This window comes from Pezoporus wallicus, unplaced genomic scaffold (assembly GCF_028554395.1).
Source record: "Pezoporus wallicus isolate ANWC-B61680 ecotype Strahan unplaced genomic scaffold, APGP_CSIRO_Pwel_v1 contig_6275, whole genome shotgun sequence".
Taxonomy (NCBI): domain Eukaryota; kingdom Metazoa; phylum Chordata; class Aves; order Psittaciformes; family Psittacidae; genus Pezoporus; species Pezoporus wallicus.
This window is the reverse complement of record NW_026636901.1, coordinates 2,267,059-2,282,786: the sequence shown is the minus strand read 5'-3', so window position 1 is coordinate 2,282,786 and position 15,728 is coordinate 2,267,059. Positions and strand designations below refer to the sequence as shown.

The 15,728-nt window shown below is 39.9% G+C and overlaps 1 protein-coding gene across 10 annotated transcripts in view; it reads left to right on the top strand.

Annotated features, from left to right (window-relative positions):
* TRPM3 (transient receptor potential cation channel subfamily M member 3) overlaps positions 1–15,728 on the top strand; it is a 409,666-nt gene that overhangs the window by 142,509 nt on the left and 251,429 nt on the right. For 4 of the 10 annotated variants that reach the window (XM_057402151.1, XM_057402150.1, XM_057402149.1 and 1 more), the window contains exon 1: positions 7,128–7,329. The exons of the other annotated variants lie outside the window; for them this stretch is intronic. In XM_057402151.1, the coding sequence (XP_057258134.1) occupies positions 7,240–7,329 (90 nt within the window). In that variant the 5' untranslated portion in view covers positions 7,128–7,239. Of the gene's footprint in view, positions 1–7,127; positions 7,330–15,728 lie in introns of those variants that run through there. 10 annotated transcript variants of the gene reach the window in all.

Sequence of the window (15,728 nt, the reverse complement as noted above, 5' to 3'; positions counted from 1 at the left end):
AAGATCCCTTATACTTTTCCTTGTGTTATTCTTTAAAAGAAAAACAAATTGCTCAAGGGAGAGAAAAGATCAGTAGGTCTGTAAGTTGTCATCCCATTGCCTGGTAGAAGGTGTTGCTGCTCAAAATGCATTAGGAAAAGATACTTGCAACTCTTGTGAAAGCTTTATTTTCCAGTTAGTCTGGAACTTCAGTGAAGGATGTCCTAGCAAAAGTTCAAGTATATAGTTGTTAAATTCATAGCACATGTGTAATACTCATAACTTTAGCTCTGGACCAAGGACATTTTGCTGCTAGTTGCCAGCATTATGCCTGTTTGTGTTAAATTGATTTGACAGTCTTTCTACAGATGCTTCTGTGGTGCTGCCTGCTGTGTCTGTTCAGGGTATCAGTCACTGGGGTGTTTCTTCGCAAGTGTGAGGGTGCTGCAGTATGGTCTTTTCAGTTTTGGTGGCTGAACCATTCACCAGCAGATACACTTTACCGTAAGCACCTGGTTAGTGCCTAGGTTAGTTTCTCAAACCAATATCAATACTGGTACACAGCTAACTGAGCAGCTGGGGAAAGTACTAAAGGCAGCACAAGATTAGCTGTCTTCACTGATGCATGCTGAAGATGATAAAAAATTTGGTGGAAGGGAAGTCTCAGGAAAGCATATGGGTCGGTAGTGAAACCCCAAATGTGCTCAACCCTTCCATTCTAAGCCAAGGGGTTGCAGGAGGCTTGATCATCAGAGATGGTGTCTGCTCTGGAGTAAGACCTTTGCCTTTGTAAGGAGGGTAAACCTGGTGGAGGTGGGGGGGCTGTGGGGGTAGCATGCAAATATACAGTACATGTGGAAAAGATCCTTTGGTTATCTTCATTGTTTATAGCTCATTGGCAGAGGGCATTAGTGATTTTTATGATTCTTTGCCACTTTCAACTAAACTATCCATTTCTGGAGGACTAAGAGCTGAGATGAGAAAGATGCTCTTGTTGCATACTGCATCTGTCTGTAGCAAATTACGACAAGTGCTCCACTGCACAATAGTTCCTGCTTAGGGTCTTTGTTGAAATGCTTAACAGTCAGGGTGAATTGCTCCCTTTCATGAAGTTAAATGTTTTTTCTTCATGTTATTTACCAAGATAATCAAGACTAGAAAATGTTCTCCATTTATCTACAGGAAAACATTACACCAACATAACTCAGTAAAGTTTGATATCTGAGCTGGAAATACTAGAGAAAGTGAGATTACATCAAAACTGATACAGCTTTAACACAAACAATGCAGATAAGAACATGATGGCTAAGATGGAAACAAACTTTTAGTACAAACAGAAATCTGAATGCCTGAGCAGCCTAATTTCTGTTGTATGCTGTAGAGGTTACAGAACTAACAGCTTGCCTACACTTGAAAGTCAATTTAAATTAAGATAGATTGTAATTTAAAATGCAGTATTTGTTTCTAAGTAACAATCAACCACGGACATTTCTAGTCCCAAAATAAATGTGTTATACGCCTATGTGTTTTAATCCCTTTCAAAGATAAACTCCAGAGGCTGCAAACTGTCATTAAAGAGGAAGGTGTGGTGAAATACACCATTCAAGGATACAGCTTCCATAGTTAAGGGTAGGCAGGTTTACAAGTACGTGGAGAGCAACTGGAGGTAAAATGGTGTGAATTATTGGGACTTTCTGCCAGTAGCTGCAGAAGTGAAACCACTAATAACGGTGTAGCCTGCTTGTGACATACCACCTTAAACTTCCATTTTCTGTGCGTACAGTCTGACTTTAATCTGCACCTCCACTTGCTTATTTTGGAACTGGGAACAATTTAATGGGGTGTGTGGAAGAGTATCTCTGACAAAGGAGTGTTGTGTTTGTCTGCACTGCCCAGATCACCTGCTGTCTCACAAGTGCACTTCCCCTGGTTCTCTGCAGAAGCTGTGTGTTGTGGTACCCTGAGATCTCTTGTGGTAGCCCAGATAAGTGCTGTCCCAGGAAAAAGCCAGATACAGATCAGTTAAAGATGACCTCAAAGTGATAGTGAGTATGTGAATAAAATAATCATAGAATCATAAAATCATAGAACAGTTATCGTTGGAAAGGACCTTAAGATCATCTATTTCCAACCACCCTGTTATGGGCAGGGACACCTTGTACTAAACCATATCACCCAAAACTCCATCCAACCTGGCCTTTGATATTCATCACACACTTATGATAACTTAACATAAATAATACCTTTTATTTCGGCCTTTCAGTCTTTTGTCAAAGGCCATAATTTATAGCTGCGTACAGTACTGTTTATGTATGTGCTTAAAACTGTCCACAGGATTGCCTGCATCTAGAACAAATTAATTAACATTTAGTAAGCATGTAGACATTACTTTTGTCTGTTTCTGAGGGAGAGGGAGTAGTGAGAATGATTATGTGGCAGAAGACAGGACTACCTTAACAAACAGCAGAAAAAGCTACCTCAGACATGCTGTGGCTAGAAAAGGTGTGAGAGCAATGAAGAAATTTTATAAATTAATTATCAGTTGAGTAAAGCTTCAGGAAAATTTGGGTCTGTTAAGATGTTATGGCAGGCATAAAATTAAGCATAGTTTATCCAGACTTTATAACACACACTAGCTTTCTATCCTCTGATTTTGCAAGAAATCACACAAAATAAAAGTTAATAAACTGAAATATGAATGTGTTGGGGGAAAAAAGAAGAGTTATTGCTATTGTAAATCAGGCTTCTGTTCGTTGATATACTCTTCATTATTATTTAGGTTACTACAGACATGCAGTGTCCGGGTAGTAAGATGTCTGATCCTTCTTAACTATACCTGTGAACTGCTTTGTTAACTCTTTAATTTTAAATAAGGGCCTCTAAATGACTTCTTTTTCTGTTGTTATCCTGCTGTTTCTTCCATGAACCTAGAAGATGGCCAAAGTGGTTTATGAAGATCTAACACCTCTGCTTCAGGATGTCTATGTAGTACTCCCATGATGAACACTGCAAGCAAATGGGTGCAAGAGTAGCTCTGTTTTGTCTGGTATTTGCTACCCTATTGGGCAATGCAAGCCCTTGAGGAAGCAGGAAGGTACTCCAAGAGCAAGGAAGCCTTGGCAAAGAGGGTCTATAGCTGCAGTGTGAAGATGTGTCTTTCTTCTCACATCTTTGATGTACATGAGAAAAACGGGTGTGGTATCATGGGAAAACTCTTCTGCCTCTATGTGATGTTTGTCCCCAGTTAGGCAGTGGCTCCACAGAAGAGGTCGCCTTCTACCACACTGACAATACACCTTTCTGGTTTCCTCATCCTGCCTGCCCTTTCTGCTATTGATTTACACAGAATCTCTTATTTCATAAAGGAATTGTTAGCTAGGGAGGATAGAAGAGCAGTACCTGGGTCTACAATACTTTTAGCTAAATGTTTGCTCTCAGGTTGAAAATGTTGGACATCGACGGTGTGCTGAGTGGTCTGGATGTTAATGGACTTCTCAGCCATTTTTCATTCTGTAGCATTCTCAGAGGAGTTAAATTTTACAGTATCAGAGCTTTCTAAGTGTAGGATAATTACCACACTAGATGCCAGGAATCTACAAAGAGGTGCTCTTAAAAGTGCTTTCCATGAACAATAGGTTTAAGAATAATAGAAATCTCTCTGTATTTCAGGAAGCAATGGAATTTGCTATGCCTTCTTGTGATACCAAAGGGGCTCCTTGGCAAGAGACAAAGGACTAGATGTGAATACTGATGGTGCAGTGAGCATTCTTCAGGGACAAAGTGTTTTAATATGAAAGTGACAGATCTGTATTTTAGCTCTAGCAAAGTAGGAGCATAAATTCTAGTGGGATTGCTACATCTTTGCATCTCCTAATGGGCGTCAGATTGTAGAAAAGCTGAGCAGATGATTTTCCAGCGAACAGAATAAGAGATTCAAACTCTGAATTTTTCACTGAAGTGATAAAAAGCTGCACAAAACAAACAAAACCCAACGTCTCCCTAATCTTTTACTGTATTTTTTAACCATTGCTGTCAGCATCTCTGAAAAAAAAAACTTTTCAGAATTTGCTTCTCTGCTTCCTAATCCTTCACCATTTACACTTACACAAATTGTTGGAGGCTGCTGCCAAGACAAAGAAATCTCCTTGCTTGACTTCTCTGAAATTTACACTCAAAATCAGTGCAGTATTGCTTATAGGCAAGATACATGTATAAGGGTTAAAATTAATTAAAATTAGGGCAAAGCAGAGATTAAATGATATGTTGAGAGGCACCCAAGAACTTTGTGGTGTAAGTGAAGTTCCCATGTCATGGTGATGTTCTGTCTGTAAGAGCTTTCTTACTGCCACTGACTGCAGTTAGTACTCTTGCACTCTCTGCAAATACAAATGACTAGACAAGGCACAAGGCAATGTAAAACAGCAAAAAGACAGGAAGCTCTGTGGAAGCTAGAAGATACATTGGGCTCACTATTTTTAGTTTATTAAAGCTATCTGTTATGTTTCTTTATTGTCTTCTGCTCTAGAGACTCCTCAGAGATTTGTTACTCTACTCACTGAAAAGAAGGGCAGCATGCCATGATTGCTCTGTCTTCTTTGTTGCTAGCACATAGGCTGAACAGTCAGGTTTATGGCAGATGCCTAATACAAAACAGAAGTGAAAGGGTCAAGGTAAAGATGAGTCTGGCACCTTCCCAAGAAACTCCTTCCTGATCTTCAAGGGTAAAGAAATGTTATTAACATGGCTTGGAGTGTGGGGGATACGGAAGTGCTGGGAGTCCTTGTTTCTGATTTGTTTAATCTTTTACTTTCCTTTTACTGTGAACCTCAAAAGCTTTATCACTGGATATTATTACCATTATAACAGCAAAGTTATCATGCTACATGTATTTTAAGGTACATGCTATTTAAAGTCAGAATTATTTTTTTCTATGTACTTAATATGTCTGTTTACTGGAGCCTTAGTAAAATTGGTTTCAGAAAATAATTAAGTTACTTAATAATTTACTTATGTTCCTTTTCACTATCAACAGCAAGATTTTTTACTCTTTCATAAAACAAATACATTCTGAGCTCAAGCAAGAAGCCATTTAAATATGTATAATTTAACCTAGCTGCCCAGTCATAACCATTTGTGCCAGTCAGTGGCACAACTTTTTTCACAAGGAAATGGCTCCAGGTGTTCCACCCATTCTGTTCCATACACAACCCACGGTCTGGTCTCTGCACCTTTGAATTTTCATCATTTTAGCATGTGCAGTGGGGTGGAAGAAGTGAGAGAACCCTTCCGGAGCAAAGTCAGCCTTGCAGTTATGTTCTGGGACATTACATTCTGGACAGAACTTTATCCAACACTGAGATTGAATAAGAACGTTCACACAGTTCTTAAGAGGGTACAGTGAGGAAGAGCTGCCTGGTATGTGTATGTTCAAAAGAAAGCACAGATGTACTGGGCTTCCTCCTCAATGCAAATAGGCTCTATCTACATGGGCCTCAATATACAGGTTTTGGAGAGTATCAGTCTGTGTACAAGCACAAGACTTCCTTTGGGGAGGAAGACCAGGATGTAAATACCAATCCTTCCCTGCTCTTGAGGGGTAACTACAGTTTTTAGGATCCTCTGTTTTCCTTGGAGGATCTGATGGTATTGACTGAGGTACTAAAGTTTCCCTGTTTTTCACAAAGTTGCCTGTCCTTAAATAAACTTTGAAAAGCAAACCAGAAGTATTGTTAGAGAGTTTTAGATTTGTGACCCTACTGCAAACCATTATAGACAGTAATACATGATCCAAGCAGATTAGCATAGCCTCATGGAAATAGTATTCTTCATCTCTTTGCCCTCATTTGGAGAATTATTCACCAGCTATCGATGATGTATGTATATGCAGTAACAAGAATAAATTAAAAATAGAGAAAAATATGTGCACTATGGAGATGAAAAGGAATGCCATGTGAAAATGGCAGATCAGTGAAATCTAGCTATAGAATCCACGTTTCCTAACCTGATTTATGAGATACTTAAACTGTACTGAGAAGTGGCTGGTTTGCTCTATAGTCATTGCTATACTTTATTAATATACTTACTATATTTGCTAGTAAAAACTGGTCATTAGTAGCAAAATGAAAAATTCCCATTGCTTTATGGGATATTTGCTTTTGCACTTCCTAACTCTTCCCTCATGTAACCTTCATCCCCTCCAAAAAAATACTGGGGGAACAGATTTCTTTTAGCTGGAGAGCTGGCATTCAAGATCTTCATTAGCTGGGAAAGCCACTTACTGCCCCTAATGGAAACATGATTTGTTATACTTGTATTGCCCCAACTCTATTACTAATAGTGATTGCATGGCTTTAAAATAATTGTTCTGTGCACAGATTTAATATTAAAATGAGCTGAACTGTGAACTTGGCTTGCTTGACGTTAGTTTTTCATTGTTGTTGTTGTGCGGGGTGTGTGTGTGTGTGTGTGTGTGTGTGTGTGTGTGTGTTTGCCAGAATGTACATATTAACATTTACACTCTTACAATACGTCTTCTAACCACTGCCAGTTGCCTCTAATGAACCAGTACTATACCAGATCAATGAATCTATGCTTTCTAGGGCCACTGTATCAGTAAATCAAGAGTGAATAATTTTTTTTCTCTCTCTCTTTGCTGTCTGAGCGTTGGCCCCTCCCCTCATGCCGATTTCCCTCTCCTTGCAATGCTTTGGGAAAGAAAGTACAAGTACCCCCCCGTTTGCTTTATTTAAATTATCTCGTTTCTGCCCGTCTTTTCTCCCTGGGAAGCCGAGGAGCGAGGCGGATGGCTCAGCGTGCCTGGGAGCGGCTAACCTGGCTGCTCTCGGAGGAGGGCAGGAAGGAGAGAGCAGGAGCAGCAGCTCTCACTGCAGCCTTTTTTTTTATGCGGGCTGCCCCTTTCCGCTCAAGCAGCGCAGCCTGCCCCGAGCAGCGGGCTGATCGCCTCCATCCAGCCGCATTTGGTATGCATGAGCGCTGCTGTTCCCACGCAGGAGCCAGCTTTCTTAAGGAGGATCGATCGGTGGCCACGGCCGCGCAGCTCGCCCAGCTTAGCCCAGCCCAGCCCTCTGCCCGCTGCCCGCTCCGGGCGAGCCCTGCCCGTCCCGTCCCTCCCGGTCCCTCCGGGTCCCTGCCCCGCGGCGGGCGGGATGCGCACGGGGTGCCCGCGCCGGGGAGGGCGGTTTCCGCGGTAGGCGCTGCCAGGTCTGCGGCTGATCTCCCAGTGGGATTTTGCGGAGGGTCATGAATCAGACCGATGCTCCCCGGCCGCTGAACTGGACCATCCGGAAGCTGTGCCATGCCGCTTTCCTCCCCTCCGTCAGGCTTCTGAAGGTACGGTGACAGCACGCTTTGAAAACCGGTGTGGCGCCAGCCGCTCAGCATCTGCCGGAGGACTGCAGACGCTGTTGCTGGAAAGTTAATTCAGAAATAGCCCCAACTTTGCCTCTAATTAGCTTCCTTGCTGCCTTTAAAGCCCCTTGCGAGTACCTGAAGATACCAAAATTGTGCTCCGGTTCGGCGTGTTTATCTGTCGAGAAAGGTCTGTGAGTGGGGTAAAAAGGGAGTAAAGGGTGGTGGGTATCCTCTGTGTTTGTTCGTTTTGTCTTAAAAAAAACAAGCCGTGAACTTCCAGGGGTGAAGAAGGAGTCTGTTGCTAAGGTGTGTCCCTTTGTGAGCAGTTCTCTGCTATCCGTTCTTTAGGGTTGCCTCGTCCTAGGAAACGCACAAAGATCTGGTACCACTCAGACCAACTTGTAAGCGGAGCAGTATGTGAGTGGCCAAAAATACCTTGGTTTGTTGAAAGGTGTACACAGGAACAGGTCGGTTAAAGACTGGCAGAGCAGGCATAATCAGTGAAACTTTCTGATGATGATTATCTCTTTGCTTCCAAAGTTGCATAGTTTTGAGGGTGTTTCTGAAAGTGTTTTAAAATGTGTTTTCCTAGGAGATAATTGTTTTGGGGAAAAAAAAATTACAGACAATGGAGGGCTCTTAGTCTCAGCAGACAAAGTACTGCTACTACTGCATGGCCCACTGAAGCTGCTTTAGAGGCATTTGTAACTGGAAAACAAAATCTCTTGAATCAACTTTGTGATGAAAAAAGGTTGCATTAAACTGAAAAGTCTTCTTTGTTCTTAGAACTTCTCAGTTAATTGGATTATACAGTGAAAATTTAGCTAACATGATCAGGTCTCTTGAGGCTTCTGCACCTGTAATACGTTTTATAAAATGTTGGATTCATGACATTAATTATCTCAGTTTATCTTAGTATTTGCTAGTTTTGGCTTTAAAATTAATATGCAGCCAGGTAAAACATGGGTACTCTAAGGGTGTATTAGAAGGTAATGTTTGATACAACCATTTGATACTTGTGTGGGTAGCTTCGAAATTAGGTCAGTCCTTACTAATGCAACATATTAGAGTAGTAGTGTAGCATGGTGATAGTGCAATTAGCAGATCTGTATTGCATGGGTTATTGTTATGCACAAGTGACTATACTGTGTATGATAACAGGTATGTATTGCATCCTGACAGTAGGGCACTACCCTAGAAGATAATTCTGTTTCCAAACCAGATGTATGGCTGCTGGGAGGTACATTGTGAGCAGCTGTAAAAAAGAGAAGATAAAACTTAGGTTGCCAAAAAATCAAAATATAAGTCATACAGAGCAAATCAGGAAGTGGTGTGGATTCTTTTGCAAAGGTTTTCCTCCCAGCCCCCCACGCCAAAAGCACATGTTAGAATATCCGTACTCTACAAGTCAGATACGTGTAGGAAAACCTAATTTTCCTGAGGTGTGAGAGCTCAGGTATGGGGTATTTTATCATCATTCTCAGTGCCGGAGGGGAGAGGCGAGTCTGCAATATTTATCTTTTTTTTTTTTTTGGCAAACAGTTGTTGCCCCCTGTGTATGGTTTCTCTTCATTGCACATTTTAAGGGTGAATGTTGTGATTAATTATTAAAAGAGCTGACTAAAAATGTTTTTCTGAAGCTACAGCTATAGCCTTTTAGGGCCAGATAAGGAGTGGACCCTGCAGAGTTAACAGGAGCAGGGCGAATAACCAGAGACAAGCAACCCCTGCACAGAGGGTGTGAGAGGTGTGAGAGAGACCATGGCAAAGGAGGTGGGTCTCTTGCACCTTCCTGAGGTGGTGAGCAGAGCTGGGTGACTGGAGAGGGAAATGCATATAGAAGCATCTTCAAGGATCCAAATCAGCTTAAAATTTTGCTTCTGAGATATACTTCTTGTCTTTTCTAATATTTAACATGTAGAAAGCAAGTGATTCACATAAGAGCAGGTCCTCATTGTCCTAATTCCACAAAAGATACAATAGCCAACCTGAAGGAGTATTCCTGTCATGAAGAGCTCTTAAAGAAAGCCTGACAGCAGCAGAATCAAATTACCAGATGAGCAGTATAAATATTTTGCTGTTTTCCTCAGGGAATTTGAACATGTTTATGTACACAAATTCACTCATTGGAATGGTGTCTGTGTCCTTTTCTCTTTCGTGTTTTTTCTCTAAAAAATAATTTTTTTTTTTTTTTTTTTTCTAAGTGAAGGGTGCTTCTGTGAATCCACAAACATTGGAAAGGCCATTGCAGAAATCTAAGCTCGTTTTTTAATTGCCTGGCTTCCAAATTAATTAAGTGGTCTTGGGGGCTAATGCAATATTGTTTCTCAGTAGACATCCAGTAGACCCATTTTTATACAGCCTTTCTCTGCAGAGAATGCTCCCAGTAACAGAATAAAGTTTGCAAAAGCTAGTATGTAATGACTAATTTTCATTTTTTATTCTCTGCTTTATCTGTGATTCCCAAACTCTATTTCAGTGTACATTGTAAATTTATTAAAAGAATACAAAGTATCATGCCTTTATCATTTCAGTGCTTTACTTAGTCTACCAGAATGAAACAACTAAATGACATCAGTAAATTTAAGGATACACTTTTGCCAGAAGTTGTAAAGAATGAGAGATTGCAGAGATTTCCTGTTTCATAGAATCATAGAATGGTTTGGGTTAGAAGGGACTTTCAAGATCTCTGAATTCCAACCCCTCTGCCATGGGCAGAGGCACTTCCCAGTAAACCAGGTTGCTCATTTTCCACATGAGAAAGTCACTGTGGCCTGACCTGGACCTTGGTAATAAACAACACAAAACTTTCAGTTAATGCAATGTTTTCTTGAAGAGAAGTTTAAAGTTCTTACCCTGTGGATGTAATTTCAGGTGTAGCATCAGTGATTTCACACTGGTGGATCTAAATAAACAGTGGAATCTGAGACCTGCATGGGGCCTCTCAGTTTATATTGCTCATTAGAAATCTGTAGGATTGTCTTGAAATTACTGATTTTAAATGAATAATAAAAGGTGTTATTCAGCAGGTAGGCTATGCTTGTATTCTGTTCTGTTGAAATGGTGTGCAGTGCTCAGTTGCCTGAACTGACTGATATGGCTCTGGCCACAGTGGCCTCTCTTAACTTAGATAACTAGGATCATTTACAGATGCTGTCCAGCTTTGCTCCCTGTGCTTTTCTTCCAGGCGTGCGTTCCTATTCTAACCTACTTCACTAATACCTCATGTTCAGGTATGGTTTTATAATCCTATTTTCTCAGTTTTTCATTTTCTAACAGGCACAGAGAGTACTGGGAGTTGTATTTGAAGTACAGATTGGAACAAGTAATTAAAGAATGCTTTCACTGCTTGTGTCATCAGCTCATCCTTCACTGCTCCCATTTTTTCCCCTAATAAATACTTCCTGTAGCATGTTTTGTGCTGGTACTTTTTGTAGTGGTTTCTACATGCTTAAACACACACACACAAACACACTAATGCCTTCCCATCTGAAATAAGAGGATTAACAAGTGCCTTGAGCACACGAGCAAAGAGAGTGGCTTTGCGCAGAGAGGGGAACCGTAATTCTCCTCAGATGGTCCTATTAGTTTCCAGAGGTGGCTTTCCAGCAGAGACGTGCACAGCTTCTGTTTCTCTGCCGAAGTTATGAAGCTTGTTTCTTTGTGTGTTTGGTCTTGCTACCTTATTTTTTTTTTTTTTTAATTTCTTTTAAGGAAGGCTTAATATTGGTGGCAAGCAGTGCTGATCCATTTTGTGCCATTGTACATGTAAGAGCTACTGTTCCAGTTGCAGGAAGCTCTGGTAGTCATGTTTCTGTTTGGTTTATGGTGGAGAAGAGTTTCTGAGTCTCTGTATGTCAGAAGAAGAGATTGTGTCCCAAGAAAGGAAGCAAAGTCCAAATGGCAGGATTTAGAGAGAACAGATGCTTCAGAGCAGTGTTGTATGCTCTTGAAAAATGAATGAATGACATCATTCTAAAGACTTCTCTCAGGGGACCCTGTGCCCTGGGAGAGACTGCAGATGTTGCATTTCTGCTGGGACAGATGGACATGCCAGGGGATCGAGGAATGAGCAAAACACTGAAAAAAGACCAAAATCCACAAACCAAAAACTAAACTGGGAGTAGACAGAGGACTAAAAATTAAAAGGTCTGCAATGTGCAATCACACAGATTTAGGGACATGCATGTGTAGAAGTACGACATTAAACATTTGGAAAGCAACAAATTACCCATGCTATTTTTTTCTTAGTAACACTACTAAATTTTTTTATAATGAATTTGAATTGCATGTCAGTAAGTAGGCTTGGAAGGCAAGAACTTTGGAAGGGACAGAGCAAAGGAATCACTGTGAATCAGAAAAAACAATGGAGAAAATGTTTTGGAGAATTTTTTCCCAGCTCATGGCTCTGTAAAAGTGCTTGCTCAGCTCTATCTACTACATAAATACAAAGAACATTTACTTAACATGGGCAGCAGCCTAATCTACCTCCAGGAATTGCTAGAAACTTAAGAAATCAGACACTAAGTTGCTTACCAAATGAGGAACTAGGTCTTATTTTTCTTATTTTTATTTGATTGCCCTACCAAGAATATATAAGGTAGCCCCAGAGAAAACTAAAAAGGTAAAAAATAGTTCATTAGAACGAAGCACAGTGTCTTTTAAGTGTCACAATATATACATATGAAATTCTGTCAGTGTTTCTCCAGATACAGCAAGTTTAGTTATGTCCATAAAGTATCAATAGGAAAAAAGATGGTGAATCACTTGGCAGGCTTTATGAAGGTACACGGTGAAACACCACACTGTTCGACAGCTTGAGTCAGCTAAAATGTCATTGCTATTTGATTATCAAATACAACTTTATTTCAGGACACCTGGTTTGATAAATTGAATGAAAAATTTGCCTCTCCAGAATGGTGGAAGAATGAAACATGTTCTCTATAAAATAGTAAATATTTATGCTTCTAAGCACCCTACTGAGAAAAAGTGACTGTAAGAGAGAAGACTGTGTGTTTTGAAACTGATTTTATTCCTCAGATGGGTTTGAAGGGAAAAAAAAAAAAAGTTATTGGATTGATAGAATAGTCCATTAGCTCAGGAAAGATACTTCTGATAATTTTCAAAATCACTTCTAAGCGGATTTGTGTGCCATAACCATGAGATGGAAATGTTAGATTGTGTTATGGTCTTCATAAACAGAAGTGTAAACTTCTTATGCTATTTCCTTCACTATCAATGAGAAAATCAGCAGAAATGGAGGCAGTCAAAATGTGTAGATTTTTATCTCTTGGCTGGTCTTTTGATACCCAGTTGGCAGTAGAGTCATCTGGTTTATCACTGAGTAATAGTTAAGAATTTATTTTGACTATTATTTTAGCTAATTTACCATGTATGTCTGCCTTTCAAATTGCAACAAAGTAAAAAGACAGGTTTATGAAATCTTGACTGGAAAACTGAGATACTTGGAACAAATCCTAATGCATACTATTATCATTAGTGAACTGGCACACTAAATGTTTCTGAAAGTAATATGCACATTACCGACAGTAAAATGAGAATAGTAATTTACCTTTGCCTGCACTTAGCTGCTTACTGACATAAATTGTAATAACAAATGAGCCACCACTATGCTTCCTTCAAGAGGATTTGATAAATTCTGGGAGGTAATGACAGTTCACCCCTTGGGATCAGATTGTTTAACACACTGACATGTAGAAAGTATCAGTCAATGTAACAATTTTCTTGTAAATTCTCTAATAGAAAAAGTGCTCACGCCTCTCGGTATGGTGGGATGCTGTGTATGGTATGAAAGATGAGCTTTAAGAATGAACATAAGTTCTGTTCAGAAAGAAATTACTTGATATGCCAGTTTCTGTTTTCCTGACAGGAAGATCATAGTTATATCTATTACAGTTACGATAGGTATTGCGTGTTTTTGACTCTTAATTCATAGGTTTTCTGTGGTCCATTGTTTGTCCTTAGAAGCCAAAAAGCTGTGTTAGCAGCAAAGAGAAAGATTCTGCTTTCTGTTGTATGTTCTACTCCTGTGCCTTCAGTTTCATCATTTAAGGATTGCAGGAAAGAGACCTGGCTAGACCATTCCTTTGTCTTTGCAGGCTCCTGCTTTATCATCCAGAAATTCATTTAACACCCCAAATCAGCGGAGCAGTGGGTGCTGCAAAGTAGCTTCAGGGCACCTTTCACAGGTGTGGTTGCATTACTGCTGCTCAACTGTTAGCTGCACCTCTAGTACTTCATGTTTTAAATCAAGTAATGGCAGCATGTGAAGACATTTTACACCTGGGATTGAAGAACTGATAACATGTCTTTTGGGGATTGCACATTCCGAAAAGCTGCTTATTTCTAGAAGTCATGCTTCTCATCAGCAGTGACAGGTGCTGATCTGGGCGTGTTCATGTCTTAAGTTTTTTCTAACATTATGCCAGTTCATTTCTTCAGAAGGGAAAGAAAATGTGGAAGCTGATGATGTTTTTCTTTTTTTCATGTACAGAAAAGGTCACTTTGGTTAATTCTGATGCAGTGTGCATTTTGTATGTTATCTACGATGAATTGGGGATTGTTAGCAGTTTGCCTTATTAACTGAATCTTTCCCATGAATATGACTCAGGCTGGTGACCATTGACTTGGAAGTGATGTAATAGCAAAAAGAAATTTTATCACAAGAAAAAAGAAAGGGAGAGATCGAAACAGAAAGTCTAGCAGTAGAAGTCATGTTTCTAGCCTACAGATAAAAGAAGTAGACGTATCAGTGCCATTTTGAAAGAGAAAGCTGTAGTCTGCTGCTTTCACTTAGAGCGAAAAGTGGTTTTGAGTTTCAGGTTGAAAAAGGCTTTGTGAATGCAAACTTTCTTCTTTTAAACCAGAGAATTTTAGGAAAAAATGGCGTTTCTTTCTAGGTGTGTCACCACCATGTGAGTGCTTCTCAAAAGGAAGTGATAGAAAAGGTAATACTAAATTCTCACTCTTGATTCAGCAGCTACGGTACAAAAATACCTGACTCTTTCAAAGTAAGAATCCTCCAACAGCTACAGGTTTTTATCCTCTTGAGTGTCAATCATATTTTTAGAACTTTCCCTAAATCTGTCTGTTTCACTAGTGTCTTTACCTTCAGCTTAGAAAATACAGCACAGTTTTTCCTTCTTCTGTGTTGCATGGCCAATGGCAAAGGTGAGGTATCAGAGAAGTCATCCAGGATCATCCATATTCCCGCACACAGAAGGGGAAGGCTCATAAATGATCTGTGTTTTTTCATGAGGCTCAGGCTTTCCAGATTTGAATACTTACAGAGGTGGTAAGTGGCCCAAATTCCCACTGATCTTGGTAATACACAAACCACTGCAATAAGTTTGCCTATCAAAAAGTAGATGGTCTTGTTTCCAGAGAAATTAAAAAAAAAATAAAATACAGGGCTACTTACTGTGTTAGTGGAACCCTGTATTAACAGCATAAGATTTTAATGTTCTGCAATACCATTCCTTAGGTTCAGAAGGGTGCTGTGTGAAAAATTCTGAGCACGGGACCATAAAGTGAAGCAGAGTGGTTTATTCCACCTGAATGGCTAACAAGGCTATGCTACAGTGTAAAAAGAAATGCCCTTTGAGGGTCTCTGGAAATTTATGTCAAAGCCGATAATAAAGCATGAAATAAAATCATTTAATCAAAGATATCTTTCATCCCCCAAATAATACGATGACATGAAACAGTCTGACAAAGTGCTTTTTTCAGTGTCAAGAAAGTTACTGAAGAAAATAATCAAGATTCTTATAATGTAATTAAAACAATCATCAAGCTGATGTGAGAAGGTGACTGAGCACAGTCTTTCAGTTGTCTTTTTCTTCACGTGTTGTTGGCAGATGCAGCGGCAGACATAGTAGCTTACTGAGCCATCATAATTAAGAATATAAGGAGAATGCGTTGCATTGTTTTGTTACAGAAGGATGCCTTCTTTGAACTTTTGTGTTTTACTGAATTGATGTAGCCTGTTGCTGCTGGGTCTGTTGTAATGCAGTATCACACCTAAGTTTCCCAGTGCAATGACTTGACATGCATCTTTGCATACAGCTACAAAGCAGACCAAAACTAGAAATGGATAAACTAATTGCAGGATACCCTGAGGACAACCTTCCAGACTGACTTACATGATTGTATGTAGAATTTTCTAAGTTTTCTGAATCACAGACAGTATTTTCTAAATATGTTCATGTTCAGCTTTTGGGTTCAGTATTTCAAATTACTAGGCGCTGTCTTATGCAGGAGGCCCTTTTTGATGAACAGTTTTTTTCTAGCTGCAAATTTTGTGTTACCACATTAAAACTGTGAAGATCTGCACAACCTAGCCATAATACTACTGCTTT